General features: G+C 38.8%; 1 protein-coding gene and 1 pseudogene across 3 annotated transcripts; both read left to right on the top strand.

The window, feature by feature from the left end:
• The first annotated feature begins 193 nt into the window (after nucleotides 1-193).
• On the top strand, nucleotides 194-19,412 carry SLC39A6 (solute carrier family 39 member 6). Of its 3 annotated transcripts, none has more exons than XM_037033101.1 (11): nucleotides 194-282; nucleotides 962-1,075; nucleotides 1,828-2,580; nucleotides 4,263-4,446; nucleotides 5,799-5,968; nucleotides 7,260-7,478; nucleotides 12,220-12,325; nucleotides 14,615-14,992; nucleotides 16,305-16,385; nucleotides 17,352-17,542; nucleotides 18,179-19,412. In XM_037033101.1, exons 3-11 carry the CDS (start codon nucleotides 1,837-1,839, stop codon nucleotides 18,329-18,331), a joined length of 2,226 nt encoding a protein of 741 aa, XP_036888996.1. In that variant the 5' UTR covers nucleotides 194-282; nucleotides 962-1,075; nucleotides 1,828-1,836; the 3' UTR covers nucleotides 18,332-19,412. The 3 variants fall into 3 exon arrangements, with proteins under 3 accessions (XP_036888996.1, XP_036889005.1, XP_036889002.1); XM_037033107.1 differs by having other exon boundaries at nucleotides 199-282; nucleotides 966-1,075; XM_037033110.1 differs by lacking the exon at nucleotides 962-1,075.
• LOC118980585 (uncharacterized) lies at nucleotides 14,233-14,352 on the top strand (annotated as a pseudogene).
• Nucleotides 19,413-21,495: the final 2,083 nt, after the last annotated feature.

The raw sequence follows: 21,495 nt of genomic DNA, 5'->3' as shown, positions 1-21,495 counted from the left end.
CCGGGCCGGCGGAGGCGTTGGTTCCCGGCCGCGCGCTGCGCGCGGCGGTAATTAGTAATTGTCCTGCTCCGGCGAGGCGAGGGCGCGTGAGGCGTGGATTCTCCGTGGCTGTGCTGCGGTTCCCGGACCCAGGGGCGTCCGGGCCGCTGAGATCGCCAGTTCATGGTGCCTTGTAGAGTTTCGAGAGACAAAAGCATTGGCCGGTGCCGAGCCCTCCCGACCGCTTGCGGGAACTGAACCTGTGCGCCGGGCCGGGCCGTGGGACTGCGAGGCCGCGTAGAGGTGAGTCCCGTGGAGCCGGGCAGGGCTGCAAAGAGGGGAGCCCCGCGGGCCTTGGAGGCTGGCCTTCCCATGTTGGGGTGCACAGATGGGCTTCAGACTTCAAAGGAGGACTTTGTGAGGAAACGGCATTATTCATCTCCTATGTGAAGGTAGAGTCATGTTCAACATTCAACAGCGGTGTGCCCTCTTTCCCTTTTTCCTCACTCGCCGTTTTCTCCAGGCTCACTCTTTAGGCTTTGTTTTCCAACAATACCCGCAGATTTACAGGGAAGGAGGTCCGCCCGCGGGTCCGCGACAGCGTTAAGCATCCTTCCTGGAGGAAGGCACGGAGCATTGCTTCTGTGCTTGTCCCAGCCCTTCCAGCTCTTTGCCTCTCTCTCCTGCGAATACTGTCTTAATGGTCGCGTTTGCCTATTAAAACTTCAGGGGCCAGAGATTGTTCTTTCAGGAGTCTAGCCCTATGGCACTTACCATACTTCCATGTTCACTTCTCCGGGTATGGTACACAGCAGCTGTTTGGAGCACATCCATATGCGCCCGTCCTGTAGTAGCGTCTTCAATCACCCCGAAGTATTGCCAGCTTTTCTTGGTGCGAGGAAGAACTGAAAGTGGTCGAGCTAGGTTGTGTCGTGCCCGCGCGCTCCCGCCCCAGAAACACAATCTGTTTCTTTCTCTGGAGGCAGGTGAGTTTGGTGACGACTGGACATGTGGGTCCTGAGAGATCAGTCTATCCACGTATCTGGACCAGTTTAACTGAATTTTGCTTTTCCTAACTCCAGACACCATTGTCTAGGTAAGTGCTAGTCAGTAGTAAAATTTTCACTGATTTGTAGCAACGTAAGAATGGTAGAGTTTTTTTATGAAGTTTAATTTACTTAAGGAACGTTTATCGTTCAGTCATTCAAACGCATGAAATCAGCTTATATGTACTGACGTGGAAAGATGTCATTTCTGAGTAGGGAAAAAGATCCCATCTGTGTGGTTTACATACCTCTACTTGAGTATGCATAGAAAATATCCTGAGGCATACGCAAACAGGTAAAATTGGGTGACTTTGAAGAGTGGTCTAGGGGAAAAGAAGTCTTAAATTGATTTGTTTGTAGTTTAAGAAAAATTTTCAATGAATTATCTGAGATTGCCATATTTACTCCTTTTGATGTTAAAATAGTGTTTTTATATAATGATGATGATGGTGGTAGAGGTAAGTTTTGTTTTAAATCATTGTTCTCAACACAATATGAAGTCAATATGGCTGTAGCCACATGGATCTCTCAAGTGTCTGAATTATTACTGCTTTTATAGTGCTAATTCCAGACTCTCTTAACACTCAACAGTTCTCCATTTGTTTCACCTGTTTTAGCAATGCAAGTGCAGAGCCTAAACTCTAGTTTCTGTATTTTCACAGTACCTTACACTGCATTGGTCACACTCAATGATGCACTGTAAACCTTGATTATTTGATTAGACATCAGTGTACAGGATGAGGTTTCTTAATTCAAATTATTTTTGAAGTGAAGGCGACATTTCTTTTTCTGTCTTCTCTAGGAAGGTGCTATGGCGAGGACTTTAACTGTAATCTTCATCCTGACCTTCGCTCTGTCAGTCACAAATCCCCTTCGTGAAGTAGAACCAGCGACTGCTTTCCCTCACACCACTGAGAAAATTATTCCAAACTGGGAGTCTGGCATTAATGTTGATTTGGCAGTTACCACACAGCGACATCATCTACAGCAGCTTTTCCATCGCTATGGAGAAAATAATTCCTTGTCAGTTGAAGGGTTCAGAAAGCTGCTGCAGAATATAGGCATAGATAAGATTAAAAGAGTTCATATACACCATGACCACGAGCATCACTCTGAGCACGAGCATCACTCTGACCATGACCATCACTCTCACCATAATCATGCTGCTTCTGGTAAAAATAATCGGAAGGCTCTTTGCCCAGACCATGACTCTGATAGCTCTGGAAAAGACACTAGAAACAGCCAGGGGAAAGGATCTCACCGATCAGAACATGCCAATAGTAGAAGGAACGTTTTAATCAAGGATGGTGTTGGTGCTAGTGAAGTGACCTCAACTGTGTATAATGCTGTCTCTGAAGGAACTCACTTTCTAGAGACAATAGAAACTCCAAAACCTGGAAAACTTCTCCCCAAAGATGTGAGCAGTTCTACTCCCCCTAGTATCATGGAAAAGAGCCAGGTGAGCCGCCTGGCTAGGAGGAAAACAAATGAATCTCTGAGTGAGCCCAGAAAAGACTTTATGTATTCCATAAACACAAATGGAAATACTCAGGAGGTAAGATAAAGTCTGTTCTTATTTTAATCAATATGCCTGCTTGTCTATTCTGTTCATTGCTATTCCATCTCTAGTTACTAGGAGTTTAAGGTACAAATAAAGTGGTGAAGTTATTGAAAAGGGAATTTCTGCCCTGGCTGGTGTGGCTCAGTGGATTGTGCGCTGGCCTGTGAACCAAAGGGTTGCTGGTTCAATTCCCAGTCCGGGCACATGCCTGGGTTGTGGGCCAGGTCCCCAATTGGGGGTGCACAGAGAGGTGACCACACAATGATGTTTCTCTCCCCCTCTCTCTCCCTTTCTCTAAAAAATAAATTAAGTGTTTTTTTAAAAAAGAAAAAAGAATTTCTACTTTCTCAGCAAGCCACTTGGCCCAAAGTGTCTCTACTCTATTGTAATCATTTCTGATAAAAAAAAAAACCTTGGAAGATAATAAGAATAGTACTGCCTGCCAAAAAACATTTTATAATACAGAATTTAAAATAAGTATAGAAAGCAGATATCAAAGTTATTTTTGGAGAAAGTCTTTAAAGTCTTTAATTATTAAAAAGTAGAAAACAGGTTGAAAATGCAGGAGTTAGATTCCATGTTTTAGGGAAGGGTGTGGTTGAAGGGGCTGAAGAATGCAAGGACAGTATTGCTACCTTGGCAGAGGGACTGTCATGATTTGTGGGGTGACTGAGATTAGAAGTGCTACCAGTAGTGACATATTGGGCAATGTCTGGGCAGTGAGGTTCTCAGTTCATGTGCTTTTTTCTAGACCAGTCTTCCAGACTGTACTCAGTTTGTCTTGCCTGAAAGATGTCAAGAACAAGGAATTCATTGATACATGTTAATAAGTAAAACTTAAGTACTTCATTCAAACCATCATGTGACTGTACTAATTCGGGGATAAACCTACTAGCAGTTGTTCCCATAGTGACACTAGTAATAAAGTTTGTTCTGAGTAGAACTAGCCAAGAATTGGTCAAGTTTAAAATAACTTTACAGAAGATGAGAAATATGTGCTACCACCAATTCTAAGGGCATAGAGGGGCTGAGATTACTCAGAAGATTCTCTTCAAACTAGTCATCTAATTAAATTGTTGAAACAGCTGCCTGCCAGTACAGGTTTGTTTTATTACCAACTTTGCCCTGCTCGAGGGTGATGTGCATACTTTAATATTCTCTCGTAGAGCATTATTTGCCAGGTATGTAGTCAGAGCAGAGCTCAGTTTTCCAAGTATGGTCATTGCTGAAAGAGTGAGGTGTTTGGGGTTTGTTTAGGCCCAGTAGGGTAGTGCTGGTACTAAAACAACATATGTTCCAATCTCTAATGAATCCCTTCTCGAAATTAAAGCTCATTTCCTTAATAGGTTTTTACAATGAGTTAACAGGCTTGTGAATGTTCATTTATCCTCAGGCTTATTGCACTTGAGGCTTTCTCTCTAGGTAACTAGTGATGTGACTGTTTCTACTAAGAAGTAAGCAGACAAGTGGGATAACACTGTTGTGACATAGTATCTCCAGGCAGTTTGAAGCAAATTCCAAAGTACTCAAAGCTAAAGTTGATATGAATTAGTGTTAACTTAAAAAACAAAAAGAAATAGCTTCAGTAAGGAAAGGGTGTTATGTCATCAAACAATGTTTTTGGAGTATCAAATGGGAATACTTTTTGGTGATTTTCACTGCTTCGCTTTCTTTAGTGTTTCAATGCGTCCAAGCTGCTTACATCTCACGGCATGGGTCTCCAGGTGCCACTGAACACATCCGAGTTCAACTATCTCTGCCCAGCCATCATCAATCAGATTGATGCCAGATCATGTTTGAGTCATACCACGAGTGAAAAGAAAGCCGAAATCCCTCCAAAGACCTATTCTTTACAAATAGGTATAATTGTACTTTTTTTGAGAAAATAATCTTCAATAGATGCATTTATGTTGTAATTTTCTTTATATCTACAAAAACCTATTCATTTTTCAGCATAATTTCACATATACCATCTTAATTGTCCTCTGCCTCAAATATGAGGAAAGCAAGTTTGTTAGTCTTATCCTTAAAAAAGAAAACTTAGATTGTAACTTGTCTTTGTTAGCCTTATCTTTAAAAATAAAATAAAACATAACTTGTAACTTGCCTGAGGCCATTCCACAGGAATTGTCAGGGTTATCCCAAATTTGGGTTTTTTCTTTGCAGTGACACTGTTTGGGAAGAAGGGGCAGAGTTAATCTCTGTTGTTTAGGAATTTAATTCTGGTCTATTATTACTAATAAATGAAAATGGATAAGCTCTTCTATAGTGTTGAGTTTCAGTGCTCACAAACTATAATGAAGAAATCTCCCTGGCCAATATGGCTCCGTTGGTTGGAACATTGTCATGTAACCAGAAGGTTGCAGGTTCAATCCCTGGTTTAGGCACGAATGAGAGGCATGCCTCACTCATCAATGTTTCTCCCTTTGTCCCTTCCTTTCTCCCTTCCTGTCTTTCTAAAAAGAGCCATGAAAAAAAGTGCTTGGGTGAGGATTTAAAAAAAAAAAAAACTACGGTGAAGAAATAATTGCTGCCCTGCCTGCTGTGGCCCAGTGGATTAGGTGCCTGCCTGTAAACAGGTCCTGCAAACCAAAGTGTCGCCAGTTTGATTCCTGATCAGGGCACATGCCTGGGTTGCAGGCCAGGTCCCCGGTTGGGGGCTCCTGGGAGGCAACTGACCAAGGTGTTTCTCTCCCTCTCCTTTTTTTCCCCTTCCCCTCTTTCTAAAAATAAATAAATAAAATCTTTTAAAATAAATAATCAACTGTTCAAAAAAATAGACAAGACACAGTTGCTTTGTTTACTGAGGAACTATTTAATTCCTGGTTTTCTTTTCCTCTCTCTCTCTCACTCACTTTTTTTTTTTTTTTTTACAAAACTTTTTCCTCTTCTCTTTCCTGGTTTAGGTGTTACAGGAGTCTGAAAGTTCAGCTCCCAAATGAGCTAGAGTCAATTCTTGTTTATCATTTCCCCCCCTTCTTTCACTTCCAGCTGAAGAATTTTCCACCAGGTTTAAGCTCTTTACCTGGAGAGTTCAGTCAAATTGTTCATTTGAGCCCATTCGTTGGTTGTTGCTGTGTCATCAGAGTCTTACTCTACTGAGTTTACATTTCTTTAAGATTTCCCTACTGTTACAAATTATTTTATGCTACTTCAAAGTCTCTCTTTTATATCAATTGTATATTTTTCCTTTGCTCCCTTTTGGTTGACAGCCTGGCTTGGAGGCTTTATCGCCATTTCCATCATCAGTTTCCTGTCTTTGCTGGGCGTTATCTTAGTGCCTCTCATGAATCGGGTGTTTTTCAAGTTTCTCCTGAGTTTTCTTGTGGCGTTGGCTGTTGGGACATTAAGTGGTGATGCTTTTTTACATCTCCTTCCACATGTAAGTATGGTAATTTGTCCTATTAGTGTAGTGTATTATTCAGCATTGAAAATATATATATATATATTGTTTATACTAGAACTCTTTTTATTGCTATGTATAAAGGTTGGAGATTTGGTTTAGAGGAGTTGATTTTAAAATATTTTTGGTAACAAAAGCTGCATTTTTGTGCTTGACCTTAATAAATTATTTTGCTTTTCTTTTTAAAGATAATTGAGTATAAACTAATTTAACTTTTTGGAACCCAGTTAATAAAAGGAGGAAGATTCTACTCATATATTAGTACTGTGACAGACTGCAGTAGTGTGAATTATATGCTTACATGTTAATGTAATTGTTACAGAAATAAAAAGTGTGACTCCTTGTACCCAAGAAACTTAAAGGTTTTCTTCAGAATTGAATTTATGTGTGTATTTAGAGGCTTACACTTTGTGACACAAGTGAATTCTGAACTAAAGCAAGTTTAGTAAAGTGAGTTTATTTTTTCATTAAATATTTGGGATAGGCACACAGGCAGAAAATAATTTGGATCTCATTTTCTAAGTTTCCCTTACAGGTTTACAGGTAAGTGTGCAGGGGTGGGGGAAGGAATTATTCCTGAAGTCACACATATCTCATTGTGCTTTACCCAGCAGTGAGAGACAACTGTTTTGCTGTGACAAACTCCCTAACCATCAGATGGCAGGTGTGTTCAGAAATACCTGCTACACAAAGTGACACGTGCATGGGATACATACTCTCTGACACCACCACCCGCAGCCTCAGCTCTGTGTGTGTGCCACACCCTGTTCCTAACGTGCAGGAGCAGTGGTTCCTGCTGCACTCAGCTGTAGGCCCCTGAGGTCGTGCCTCTGAGGTGCCTGCCAGGGCTCGCTGCACAGACTGGGCTTCTTGTAAGCACACCGATGACAGTGCTGTGAGCTTTCCAGCTAGGAGTATAAGCAGTAAACACTAGAGGCTTGTTAAATCTGGCTATTTCCTATTACTTGTGTCCATGATAACTTGTCAGACATTGAAAATACCCACTACCGGTGTATTATGAGGATCGTTTGGGAGTGTATCCTTACACTAAACAGATCAAATCTGTTAACTGTCATAGTACATTATATGCATTAAGCTCCAGACAGTTGTCTGCTTATTGGTCATTTTATTTTTAATATCCTAAACTGCCCTTCATTCCACAGTATCCCATTAATTGCCTAATTCTGAATGATTTCAACTTTTACCTTAGCCAGTTTTTCAGATGTGTGAAACTGATGAATTTATAAAATACATGTTGTTTTGCCTTTAGTCCCATGCAAGTCACCACCATAGTCACAGCCATGAAGAAACAACAATGGGAATGAAGAGAGGGCCACTGTTCAGTCATCTGTCTTCTCAAAACATAGAAGAAAGTACCTATTTTGATTCCACATGGAAGGGTCTAACAGCCCTGGGAGGCTTGTATTTCATGTTTCTTGTTGAACATGTACTCACTTTGATCAAACAATTTAAAGATAAAAAGAAAAAGGTAAGAGAAAGTATTTTGAGTGCTACTTATACATCAGACATTTATTTAGAGTAGTATTCTTTTTTTTTAAGGTTTTATTCATTTATCTTTAGAGGGGAAGGGAAGGAGAGAGGGAGAGAAATACCAATGTGTATGGTTGCCTCTCGTGTGTCCTCTGCTGGAAACTGGCCTACAACCGAGGTATGTGCCCTGACTGGGAATCGAGCTGCAATCCTTCAGTTCGCAGGCCCGCACTCAATCCACTGAGCTATACCAGCCAGGGCTAAAGTAGTATTCAAACTAGACTGTTAGCAGAGCTTGTTCAGAATATATGATCTTTGAGAGCAGATTGATTATTCTTGAGATACTTTTTGCTCTGAGGCATTAATGGAGAGCAATTCTGTATTTTTATAACCCTGTAGTTCTCTGTCTTCAGATTCCCTTCAAACTAATGAGAGGGTGAGAAAGGCAAGGAAAAACACATAAATGACCAAACAAGGCACAAATGGGTCCTTGATGATCAGAATCATCGAGATTATGGCCTCCTTGGTGGTGATGGTTTCATGGGTGTATACATATCTGTAAACTCACTGAGTTGGATACATTAAATATGTAAAGACTTTTAAATGTTAATCATACCTCAGTAAAGCAGTTTAAGAAACACTTGTCATGGCCTGGCTGGTGTAGCTCAGTGGATTGAGTGCAGGCCTGGGAATCAAAAGATTGAGATTTGATTCCCAGTCAGGGCACATTGCCTGGGTTGCAGGCCAGTTCCCAGCAGGGGACTCACGAGAGGCAACCATACATTGATGTTTCTCTCCTTCTCTCCTTCCTTTCCTCTCTAAAGATAAGTAAATAAAATCTTAAAAAAAAAACACTTATCATGGACATGCAATCAATATTCATTAGTAGTTATGATTATGTGATGAACTTCAAATTAATTATTTACCCAGTAGCTGGATATCCTGTTTTATTTGAAAGGGTATGTGACCTTTGCAAATTGCGCCTAGAAAATAGTATGAAGCCAAATTATTTTTGGTAAAAGCAACTTTTCGTTGCCTGTGGTTATCTGCCTTATCTTATATGATGTGATCAGGCAAGTAGGTCAAAATGAACCTGCAAAAGTCAGTGGCCGTGGGGCCTGTCACATCAGATCCAATAAGCAGAGACAAGGATTGGATCTTTATGGGAGCTTTCTTCAGATGGCCTGCAATCTGAGAAGATAAGATGGTAGGTTATGTTCCCTCAGAAACCATCTTAACATACATCTCCTTTCAAACTGACCTTTTTTGTTTGTTTTGTTTTGTTTTTTGTTTTTAAGAAGAAAGGGTAGGTAAGGGGGTTGGGGAAAAGGTTAATTGGATAAGAGATGCAGTGATTTTCCTAGTACTTCTTTATCTGTTATGACCAATTCTTTATCTACATCATTAGCATTCTCTCCCTGGAACACAGTGGCTGAAATACTATCTGCATTTTATGCAGAGCCGTGTCCCACAGGAGTTTTGCAGACTTTGTCCTCTTCCTTTTTAGAATACACTGAGGGTCTTTTTTCAAGGGCATCCATATCTTAGTTTTACTTAACAGTTTTTAATCTCATTTGGTTCCTCAAAAAGTATAATAATGATTTATTACATGGTAAGTGTTGAGAGCTCTTTTCACTCAGAACAGGACATTTTACCTAGGATTTTTCCTTACCATATCCATCCTGTACCTGTTTTTACCATAGTTTTAGATCACTTGCCATCTTTGTAAATCTGAAATCTCTGTATTCAAATAAGGGTTATATCTCATACTTGACATAGTTAGACCCTTACATTAGTTCAGTGTCAAACTTTCTACCAGTAAAGGTTATTGATCATGCTGGAAACCTGAGACTCACCAGTGACATCTCCATCCTCATATTTAACCTAGTTTTATTAAATATATTTAGGTTTTTCCATTTCTCTCCATCTTCCTTGCTATTCTAGCCCATACCATCCTATCTCCCACCTAGGTGACAGTAGTTGCCTCCTAAATGACCTGTCTACATTATTTTGTCTTCTAATCCAGGCAGAGTGATTTGTTTAAATGAAATCTGATAAGGTTAGACTCCACTACTTAAAATCTTTCCTTTAGTGATTTCTCATGGCTTTTAGGACAAAGCCACAGCTCTTAACAAGTCTGCATTGTCTGGTCTCCTCCAGCTGTCCGGCCTTATCTCTAGCCACCCTGTCTCTGATGTACTAGGCCCCACCCACATTGTCCTTTCTATTCCACATGGGACTCGCTCCTTTCTGGGCCTCCTACACGCTATTCTTCCTGCCTGGAACACTGCCTCTCTTTTCCTGACAAACCCCTGCTCATCTTCAGGTCTTGGTATAAATATCACTTTCTCATGGAAGCCTGTCCTGGTACTTATTTTATTTTATTTTTTTTGCTGTTATACACTCTCATAGCACTCTTACTTTTCTTTGTAAATGTATCGAATATCGCAGTCAGAGAATTGTATATAATTATTATCTGTGTAAAGACTCCCTCCCCATTGATGATAAGCTCCATGAGAACATAGTCCCTTTGTGTCTTGTTTTACATTGCATTGCCAGCACATAGCCTAAGGAACATTATCGGTACCTAATGCTTAAGGAACAAAAGACCTCATTAAAATCTGTAAGTTCGAGAGAGCCATTGCCCAACAAGAAATAAAGCATTAAGTAAAGTGACTTAAAATACCTGAATTTATTTATATTCACAAATATTTAAATACTTTCTCTGAGAAAATTCTTATAAACCTGTTGATGTAAGAACATCCAAAGCAGTAGAAAATTTTTATGAGTTTATTAGAATTTATCTGAGCCACACAGGACATGCCTGGAAGCAAGATCTCAACAAACTGAACAGTGCTCCCCAGGATGGCAGTTTGCCATTTCCTTTATGCATTTGGAACTAAGAAGGGAATGTGAGATTACATGAAATGAGAGAAAGCAAGGCAGGGAAATCTCTATGAACTATGATTGGATTACAAGATAGTTAAGATTATATGCTCTTTAAAATTTTTTTATTGATTTTTAGAGAAATGTCGATTTGTTGTTCCACTTATTTATGCATTCATTGGTTTCTTCTTGTATATTCCCTAAGCAGAGATTAAACCCCCAACCTTGGAGTATCTCAACAATGCTCTAACCAACCATGCTACCTGGCCAATGCCAATTCTGTGCTCCTGTCTTGGGGGTGGTTATAATTCCATTCCAAGGGATCCGAAAAAGAGGCATTTCAAAGGTGTACTAACATAGATGCACAGAAACAATGGACAGGGCTTACTTGGGGTAATAATAACCTTTTACTAGGGAAGTTACAGGCCTGAGGTGTGACTACCCACCACATACTGCCCAGTTAGAAATTGATGGTCAGGTGACCGTGTGAGGTTACTTTCAGTCACTGCATTTGTCAGATTTATTATAGAGCCCCGTTTTTGTCCACAACCCTAAGAATGTAGTGATATATACACTGTTAGAACTGGAAGAAATCTTAAGTCAAATTCAAAGGTACTACAAATAAGTATAATTTTTGTTGACATTTTAAAATATTTTAATATTCTCTTCTATATAGATAATATACAGGCACCATTTTCAAACAGTGACCTTTATGCTTGGATTCAGAGATGCGAACAATATCTCAAGTATGTTGCTTAAAAACCCCAATTATAAATTCAAGGCTAACAGCGGTTTTAAAAGAGAAAGTTTGTTAATGATGTTTTACTATAGGAAAAGCACCTAAGTTGTAATAACAAATATATCTTAGTGTTACGGTGTAGTTTTGATAAGGGAACTCAAGAGTTAACGGTTTCAGTCATAGCTGGTAGGCTTAACTGATTAAATGCAAGAGGAAAGCTATTCAAGGAACTGGAATGCGTGTCCTTGGGACTCCAGGAAGTGGACAAGCAATTCAACTTTTGTGCAATAGAGATGGTCTGAGATGTTGATCAACAGATAAAGAAGTACTGGGAACTTCTTATCTGATTAACCTTTTTTCCAAGCCCCTTACCTACCCTTTTTTCTCTTCATAAAAAAGTCGGCTTGAGATGAGATGTTAAAATGGTTTCTGAGGGTATATAACCCGCTGTCTGAATAAAGCACTCATAAGGATTCAGTCCTCATCTCTATGTACTAGTTCTGTTAATGACAGAACTAGAGAGCACAAATGCTGACGTACATTTCTGGTTGCAGTTTTAGGATGTGTAAAGTATGGAAAGCATGGGTTTTCAGCATACAAAGAACAGATAGAAAAAACTAAGCAATTGGTTAGCAGATCACTAAGTGCCAGAAGAAAATGCTTCTAGTTGGTTTTAAATGGATGACCTGAGATAGAGCCAAATTTTAATGTGTATGTGAATCACCCGAAGATCTAGTTAAAATCCCCATCTGATTCATTAGGTCAGGGTGTGGCCTGAGATAGTGCGTTTCTGACCAGCTCCCTGGGGATGCTGTGCTGTTTAGGTAAGACCACACTTAGAGTAGATGACCTAGGGGACATTCAGAAAGGTGAATGTCATTTTTCTGCATCTAATATTACTGAGGCATTGATTCTTCACATTCTGAACAGTTGCCGTGCCTAGGACACTGCTAGGAGCTGTGCAAGCTAAGTACAGGCCCTGCCCTTCAGTGGCTTTATTCCATTGAAGGTCTGTTACTCTGCAATCTTTTTTCTGTGTTTTTTGTGTGTTATTCAAAGCTGTACACATAAAGAAATCAACTATTTTAAAGTTTGTTTTCTCTTGCTATTTTAGAATCAGAAAAAACCTGAAAATGATGATGACATGGAGATTAAGAAGCAGCTGTCCAAGTATGACTCTCAACTTTCACCACATGAGGAGAAAGTAGATGCAGACGATCGTAAGTCCTTATGAATCTGAGGGCTGCAAGGAACTCATAGCTCTGCTCAGACTATATGGAAAAGATGAGACCATGCCCCCCCCTTTTTTTAAACTCATACTTTTTAATTACTGGTCAGAGGTTATTTTTATGTATATTTATATTTCTTTAAACTTTTTATTTTGAGGTAACTTCAAACTTACCGAAAAATTTTGAGAATGATACAAATAATTTCTATATCCCTTTCCTGTATTCCCCAGTTATTTTACCTACATTTATCATTCTCTCTCTTTCTCTGTGTACACATATACACATTTTCTCTAAACCATTTTAAAGTTACAGGCATGATTTTTTTCTTTTCTTGTATTGGTTCTAGAAAGAGGGGAAGGGAGTGAGAAGGAGAAGGAAAGAAACATTGATTGGTTGACTCTTGCACCAATCGGGGACCGAACCCCCAACCCAGGCATGTGCCCTGACTGGGAATCGAACTGGCTACCTTTCAGTTTGCAGGACAGTGCCCAACCAACGGAGCCACACTGGCCAGGGCAGACAGCATGTTTCTTTACTTCCAAATACTTCACCATATGTTTCCTAAGGAAGGGAACATTCTCTTGTGTAACATACTTTGGATATTTTAATCAGGAAATTAGTATTGATACAATGTAATTATCTAGTCCATAGACCTCACTTGTGTTTTTCTAATTTTCTTAATTCTTTTATACTCCCTTCTCCCCCAAAAGAAGAAAGATCTAGAAAAAGATCTAGAGAACAGTTCGGTCAGATGTTGAGTCTAATGTTTTTTTATAAAGATTGATCAGTGTTAGCAGCAGTACCACAAAGTGGTATCATATTTTTTTCAGTCACATAATGTGCCACCTAGCCCAATGCTCTTTGTCACACATGAGCAGTGTGAATTTTGAGCACTTGGCTAAGGTTATATCTACCATGGTTTTTCATTGTAAAGTTATTATTTTTCCTGTTACTTGAGTGTTAGCTTGGCATTCTGTGTTGAATTAAGATTAAAATTTTATTTATTAATTTTTAAGAGTAAAATTTTAAACCAAACTCTTCATCATGACTTTCAAGGTTCTAACCTGCCCTCTCCTCTCCCCCATTGTTCTCTGTCCAGCCTGCTGGCGTTCTTAACCTGTAAGCACACCAGGTTTGTCTCAGAGCCTTGTATTTACTGTACCTTCTTGGAAGCCTCTTATCCCAGATCTTCACATGAATTCCTCCTACTACTGTTTTGGTCTCCACTCAGATATCTTCTCAGAGGCCTTCCCTGGATCACAAATACAGAGGTTTTCCAATCACTCTCTATCATATTCCCCTTTTCTATTTTCTCCCCATGCTTTCCAGTGCCTCAGATTACCTTACATGTCTGGAGCTCCTTGCTCAACAGCCTAAGTTTCTTGAAGACAGAGGGATTGTCATGCTCTATTCTATCACCAGTGCCTGACCCAGAGTAGGTGCTCAAGAGGTAGTTGCTGACTGAGGAGAGAGAAAAAATTCGTTGTTGCTACTGCCTTTTTGTATTTGTCCACCCTTGGTTTTCCAACATGCTGTTTTTCTCTAAAGAGCAAGTAAGTGCTCTTGTTCGTCTTCCTGTACCTATTCTAACTTTTTTTAGTGAACCCTAGTGAAATATTAACAATGAGAAGAAATAGCTGCTTTATAGTTGGACCACAGTGTCAGGAATGCTTTCGGGAAAAGTGATACTAGTGAACAGGACAAAGTAAAGCAAAATTTTATTGTTGCATTTATTTCTCTTTGTACAAATAGATAAAAAATGGTTCCTGATGATGATGGTATTTCTGATTCTTCTGCTTTTCCTTGAATTTTGCCATAAAAAAAGAGGAAGTCACAACAGAATTATATATGTTTTTTTATTTCCAATTTAATATTTTTCTTAAATATTTTTCTGAAATACTGCTTCTCATCCTTTTGGCTAAGATCAGGTGTAGTATCTGTTCTTGCCAGTTTAAAATAAGTATCTGCTTCTTTTAAATCAGTAATCTTTAAAAATGTAAGGAGGTAGAAGAAATTAAGGGAGGATCCAGGGGGTAATTATTGAAGGTTAATGTATAAAATTCGTTCTTAATATATGAGACCATTTAATTTCTAAAATTCATTAAAATCTATTGTTTTTCATCAATAATACTCTAATGTTTATTTCTCCAGGCATATGTGAGAGAGTTGCTCCACTTGAAGATCTTTATTGACCTTAATTGTCAGTGGGAATGTTTGAATGTGTCTAAGCTTATTAACAAAGCCTCTGACTGTCCCAACATCCTTTTTATTTGAACCCAGGACCTGAAAGCTATTTACGAGCCGACTCACAAGAGCCTTCCCACTTCGATTCTCAGCAGCCAGCAATCTTGGAAGAAGAAGAGGTCATGATAGCTCATGCTCATCCACAAGAAGTCTATAATGAATATGTACCCAGAGGTTGCAAGAATAAATGCCATTCGCATTTCCATGATACACTGGGCCAGTCAGATGATCTCATTCACCACCATCATGACTACCATCATATTCTGCATCACCACCACCACCAAAACCACCACCCCCACAGTCACAGTCAGCGCTACTCCCGGGAGGAGCTGAAAGATGCCGGCATCGCCACGTTGGCATGGATGGTGATAATGGGCGATGGCCTGCACAATTTCAGTGATGGCCTAGCAATTGGTATACATCTACATATTTGCCCTTTATTGGTTGATTATCAAAATGTTGTTTCTTCTTTGGCTACTTTGACAGTGAAATACTCAGTAAAGTGAAAGGAACTGTGCCTAGCCCATTACCTAAATGGTTAACTACCAAAAGTTGTTTTAATTTGCAAGGTCTTAAGATCAGGCTCCATTGTGTTTGGAACATGTGTGAGTTTTACCCCCCTAGACATTTAAATTCTCTTATCTGCAATATAAACAGTATTAATTAATGTAAAAGAATCTCATTAATCATTTTTTTCTTTCATGCTATAAAAGAATCTTTGTATATAAGGTCTGTTGCCAATCCCTATCTAAAAAGAACTAGAGTTTTTGCTATTAAATTGTTATACCACAATTAGGAGATAATAGGATACTTATGAATTTTAGTAACTCAGTGCTAAAAGGGACCTTGGAAATAATTATAGATTAGGCAGCCGAGGCCTGGCAGGGTAAACAGTTGCTCAAGGAGACAACAGTTGCTTTGTTGCCCAGCTAAGATGAGCCCAGGCGTTGGCTCCCCTGTGAGAGCCTGGTGCCTTTCCTCGTCTCTGTACTGGGCACAGCAGAAGCAACGAAGGAGAGTATTTAATGCTAAGTCATGATTTATACATGATCATTGTGTAACATGTTAGCTTTTAAAAGGAAAGGATCTTAGACTCTTTTTATGAGACAGTAAAAGAATGAACATAACAAGTCTGATATCTTAGTAAACTCTTCTGAAGCCAGTGAAACAATTTGTACTCTTGACTGATGAGTGGTTATTTTTTTCCCTAAACCTTTTAAGTCATTTTATTTTATATTTTTAAATGTGTTTTATGGGGAAGCAGTTGTTTCTCAGGTTTGTATAAGATCATGTAATCACTGATAAGGCATAGTAGAACCTTTCCTTCCTTTTTTTTTTAAGATTTTATTTATTTATTTATAGACAGAGGGGAAGGGAGGGAGTGAGAGAAACATTGTTGTATGGTTGCCTCTAGCACTCCCCCCACTGGGGACCTGGCCTGTCCGGCAACCCAGGCATGTGCCCTGGCTGGGAATCGAACTAGTGACCCTTTGGTTCGAAAGCCCGTGCTCAATCCACCGAGCCACACCAGCCAGGGCAGAACCTTCCCTTCTTAATACCAGCTAGTGTTCCATTGGGAAATTTAAACCTAATTGAATGTAATCTGGGATTACTTACAAAGAAGATACAGAATGCACTTGGGAAAGTTCTTTTTATTCATAACCAGAATATAGTTTATTTCTTTTAATAACACACCCACAGTCTTTTTCTGATTGATTTTTCACAGGTGCTGCTTTCACTGAGGGTTTATCAAGTGGTTTAAGTACTTCTGTGGCTGTGTTCTGTCACGAGTTGCCTCATGAATTGGGTAAGAGAATCATATAAATGGTGTTTTCCAGGTGGCTGACATGTCTAAGTGCCGCTAGCTTTTGCTAGTGATAGTTCCAGCAAGCTTCCTCATAACTGTTGTGCCTTCTTATAAGTCTGTTAACCTAGTTAGCTTTCTTTAGTGAATGTAAATTTGTTTCCAACCACAGTTCTGACCATATAAGTACATTTATACAATTGCATATGTAGGGTTGCCAAAGAGGTACCTTTGTCACTCTCTTCCCCTACTAAATATTTTCTTATGCCAACATTCTGCTGACCTCAGTGATCATTATCTTCATATACACAATATGAATTAGACCACAGGAATCAAATGAATCATCTTCCATTAACAGAGAATCTCACTGGAGCTGATAAAAAACCTTCCCAGAGTTGCTCTGGATCCTAGTTCACATCCTTGGGGTTTGTTTGTTCCTTGGTTTTTTGTTGTGTTTTTTCACTTTTGTGCCTTGGCATGTGCCTGCCATTCAGAAGGCTTCCCTTCTGCCTCCTTCATGCTTATATTTAACATCAGTTTATGTTCTCCATTCTGGATCCTTCAGACTCCACGAAGCCTTAACTAGTCCCATCTTAAGTTATGTTATTTCTCTTATAAGGAGAACATTAGAATCTAGCTCTGAATTATAAATTGCTTTTATAATTTGCTGATCATTTCATGAGTGTTCGCCACTCTCCTCCTCTTTGTGGCCAATTATGAGCTTGAAGACAATGCAAGAGCATAATTATAGTAGGTTTGTGGTATTTATCACTCATTAACAAAGTATGAGCCTTAAGAAAAACTTTGAATTAAAAAAAACTTAGTTTATAGAGCTGTTAGGCTTATACTTTTGCTTTTCTCTTCCTCTTAAAAAAATAGAGAATTCCTTACATCTGTGACATCTCTTGGGTATGTATTTTAAAAATGGTTTTTCAGTTGCTTTATCCTTTGTTTTGTTTTCTTTTAAAGGTGACTTTGCTGTGTTACTAAAGGCAGGCATGACTGTTAAGCAGGCTGTTCTTTATAATGCTTTGTCAGCCATGCTGGCATATCTTGGAATGGCAACAGGAATTTTCATTGGTCATTATGCTGAAAATGTTTCTATGTGGATATTTGCACTTACTGCTGGCTTATTCATGTATGTTGCACTGGTTGATATGGTAAGTTTTTAAGACATCAAATTACAACATTGACTAACAATAAAATAGAGATAATATTTAATGAAACCTTATTTTTAAAAAGGCTTTAGATTAAGTGCAGTAGTGATAAGAAGTCATTCTATACTCAGCAAAGTACCATATAAAGTATAGTACCTTTAGGGTTTATCATTTTGGATTGTTGATCACATGCACATCTTTATCCTGTCTAATGTTTAAGAGGATACAGAGAAGTATCTACCCCTCTGTATGTACCCCTTTGTGAGAGTAGAATCTCCGCAATTATGCTTTGAATTGTGTATAGATTTGTAGGAAGCCCAGCACAAGCCACATATTGTTGGCATGCTATGTGTACGTCAAATGCTTAAAAGTTCCTTATTAGTAAACAAAGCAGTCACATCTCTGCCATCAAAGAACTTTGAATTGCTAAGCAGATAGTAAATAATCATTGTTAATTAAACTGCTAGGAAATGCTACGTGATGTTACTAGCTAAAATCAATATGCATATGGTCATGTTTTAAGGAATTGATCAATATATCCAGCTACATATAATATGAATATGCTGTCTTGCTAAGGCTTGTAAAAACTAATCTGTAGTTTTGAAACCTTAAAGGTTGCTCTTTTTTTCTTTTTCTAAGGTACCTGAGATGCTACACAATGATGCTAGTGACCATGGATGTAGCCGCTGGGGATATTTCCTTTTACAGAATGCTGGGATGCTTTTAGGATTTGGAATTATGTTGCTTATTTCCATATTTGAACACAAAATTGTGTTTCGTATAAATTTCTAATTAGGGTATAAATGGTAGAGTAGCTTAAAAAACTGGTGTCTGTAGTTTGAATAGGTCATAGGAAGATGAGAGTGTATGCTGTGTTAGGCAGTATTTAAGGTTAGTGTTTTTGTGATTTTTGAATATTGCCATTTGTTATGCTTATAAGGTCACTTATGGTGGAAACATAAAGGTACGTTTTAATATTTAAGTTATTCTACTTTTGGAATATAAACTATATGTGCAATTTACCAGTTTTACCAGTTCATTATATAAACGAGATTTGGCGTAATATGTTCTGTATATTTCAAGAAAAATATCATCAGTGTTTTTCTAGAACTAATTTAATACAGTAACTCTTGTGCTGGATTTTAGGCCTCTGAAGAACTGCTGGTGTTTAGGAATAAGAATACACATGAAGCTTAAGATACCAATCAGTAAAGCTTGTACTGAATTTAAGCTAAGAAACAAGGAGGAAAAAAATATGTACAAATTAAGAAGGCATAAATTTCTTACCAAAAAAATCACAAAAGTGGTTATAAAATAGAAGGAAAATTTAGATTTAAATTTAAAAGGCAGTAAATATGAGTAAAGTACAGAGTACATTCGTAAACATTTTTGTCGCAGTATAATGTTCCCATAAAACCATAATGAGCACTTTTATTAATTTAGTTGTACATTTAACTTTGTATAATGGAAACATCTAAATATATTTAAATTCAAATACTGTATCACTTGACCAAGAAATTTGAATTTTAAAATATTTGTGTGGAGATATACCAGATGACTATGAGTAACTTTCTGTATTCCCAGAAGACTTAGATACCATCAAGTTATGTATTGTTCAGAGTTATATTTATTTGGGTAGTTATCTGGCTCATTAAATGTCAGTATATTATAACTTTGAAAAAAGGATATTAAAAATGTATTGAATATGATTTGACTTCTGGATTCAGGAAGCCCTTTGGTATCTTTCAGTGCTTCAGTGTTGTCATCATGAGCAATTTTCCTGTTTATACACAGTACTTTAGATATACTAGGGCTGTCTGTGGCATTCTCTAGATGTTGTTTTTCTACAAAATAAAATCCCATGTCAACTTGATATTAGATGTCTTTTTTTTAACCATGTTACCCATTTTTAAGTGTACAGTTCAGTAATTTTAAGTATATTCACACTGCTGTACAGTGAATCTCAAGACTCTTTTCACTTTCCAGAACTGAAACTCTCCCCGTTAAACAACTTGCTTCTTCCTCCCATAGTCCCTGGTGGCTACCGTTCTACTTTCCATTCCTGTGAATATATCAGATTTTTCTTCAGTATAATCCAGGCTATAGTATACTTATCAGTTCATTTATATTGTATTGCGTGGCCTTACTCAATTTTAAATTCTTTATCCACAGTTTGTTCACGCTATCCCTAGTTGTTTAATAACGAGAACCTTAAGCTAAAGGAGAAGTACTCATACCCTACACTCTAAAGAGAATCAGAAGTAATTGGATGAGACCCTATACCCCACCTAGGGCCTACTGAAGGACAGCTGGACTAGCATGTTGTTCCCCAAACCGAATGAAAGGGGTGGGTGTGGGTAACAAGAATTTCTTGGAGTGGGGGGTGTCTGAAGGATGAGACAAAGCACCTCCTCTGGCTGGCTGATCACTCTACTGCTGATGTCCACAGACCTACCCTAGTGCCGCTGCCAGGTCAGTGCAAGGCAAGGGGGTCTGGAACACCTGGAAATGTTCCTCGAGTCTGGGGAACACAGAGTTTGTACCTACCCCTTTCACAAAGATTCTCAAGGTGGAAGGTGTGCTGGATCAGCCCACAAAATAAGATGAGTAGGAACAACAGCTCCTACTCCAGTTTGAATTCATTAGTGGACATGTAGAAGATTTAAGTAGTAATTAGTTCCCATGGTTCCGTGTGGGGGAAAATGGAGATTAGAGGAAAAGGCAGATTAAAATATGGACCAAAAGCTTATCCTTGAGGAGATGGGTTGGGGGGTGCAGACTGATAGAAAAGGCATGAAAAGAAATATCTTCAATGAAAAAGGAGGCATAAATAAAGATACGAGGTAGGACCCCCCCCGCCAAGGAAAGCCAGAATCATCTCCTGGATGGTGGGCCCCATTGTGGTACTGGCTTCCCCCACTAGACTTGTGATCCAGAAACCCATCCATCGGTGTACCCGCTGGTAGTGTGAGAGGCTGTTTAGCTTCAGGGAATTTTTTTTGAAGACTTTCAACATACTTGCCTATGTCATGCTGGGTGATCTCTGAGCACACCTGCCAACACTACTCTGAGTGTTTAGCAGTTTTTGACCAAAATTAGCATGACATTCATGCCCTTTTCTCCCTAGTCGCCAGATCTCATCCTTAGCAAATTTCTGTTGTTTCCCCAGAATAAAAAAAGCCCCCAGAGAAATGTTTTGCCAACGTGAAGAGATGAAACATTTTGTAAATAAATTCTGTTTTTGGGGCCCCCCCTCATATACAATAGTATTGAATAGATTCAAGAAATCCTAAAAGATTATGTATTTGAGAATTTTATGGATTAATTTTCATTCTGAAAAAAAGTATGAGTGTTAACATGGTCACCATACCAAACTTCTCCCCTCCTTCCTCCAAAACAAAGCATTGTTTGCATTGTTTACCAAAACTTCAACACATAAATCCCTAGAAATATTTTCTGGGATTAGAGAAAAAGAACATTCATTGTGTTCATTGAGGTTAGTGTTACCTTCATATAAAATTATGGTGAAAAAGACAGACTAGCTAGGACTCAAGACTCCCTACACATTTTTACTAGCTATGTCTCACTGTCGGGGCCATTTATCGGTGAATGACCTTGAAGAATGAGGTCTGAGACAAAGATCAGTCCTTGTATAACAGGTGAGTTCTGCAAAGCTCAGCTGCCTCAGAAACTCTCTTGTGCTGCATCCACCTGAGACCTTTTATTCTGCTTTGGTGGGACTTGCAGGGAGGCACTAAAGAGGTCCTGATGCAAATGATGCTCGCACCACTTGCTATGCTGTGAGTTAAAGTCCTCTGTCCCAGGAGTCTCATGTCTTCTGCCATTACCCATGAAATAGTAACAGCTAACTTGCAGCTTTAAGTTGTATGAAATCCCAGAACCTCAAAAAATCAACAATACAAATGAAAAGTGAAAGTGAGTGTAGATACAAGAAT

The sequence above is a fragment of the Sturnira hondurensis genome, unplaced genomic scaffold (genome assembly GCF_014824575.4).
Source record: "Sturnira hondurensis isolate 20B ecotype Veracruz unplaced genomic scaffold, ASM1482457v3 Scaffold0001872, whole genome shotgun sequence".
Classification (NCBI taxonomy): domain Eukaryota; kingdom Metazoa; phylum Chordata; class Mammalia; order Chiroptera; family Phyllostomidae; genus Sturnira; species Sturnira hondurensis.
Note: the sequence above shows the minus strand (reverse complement) of the source record. Positions and strands in the feature narration are given on the sequence as shown.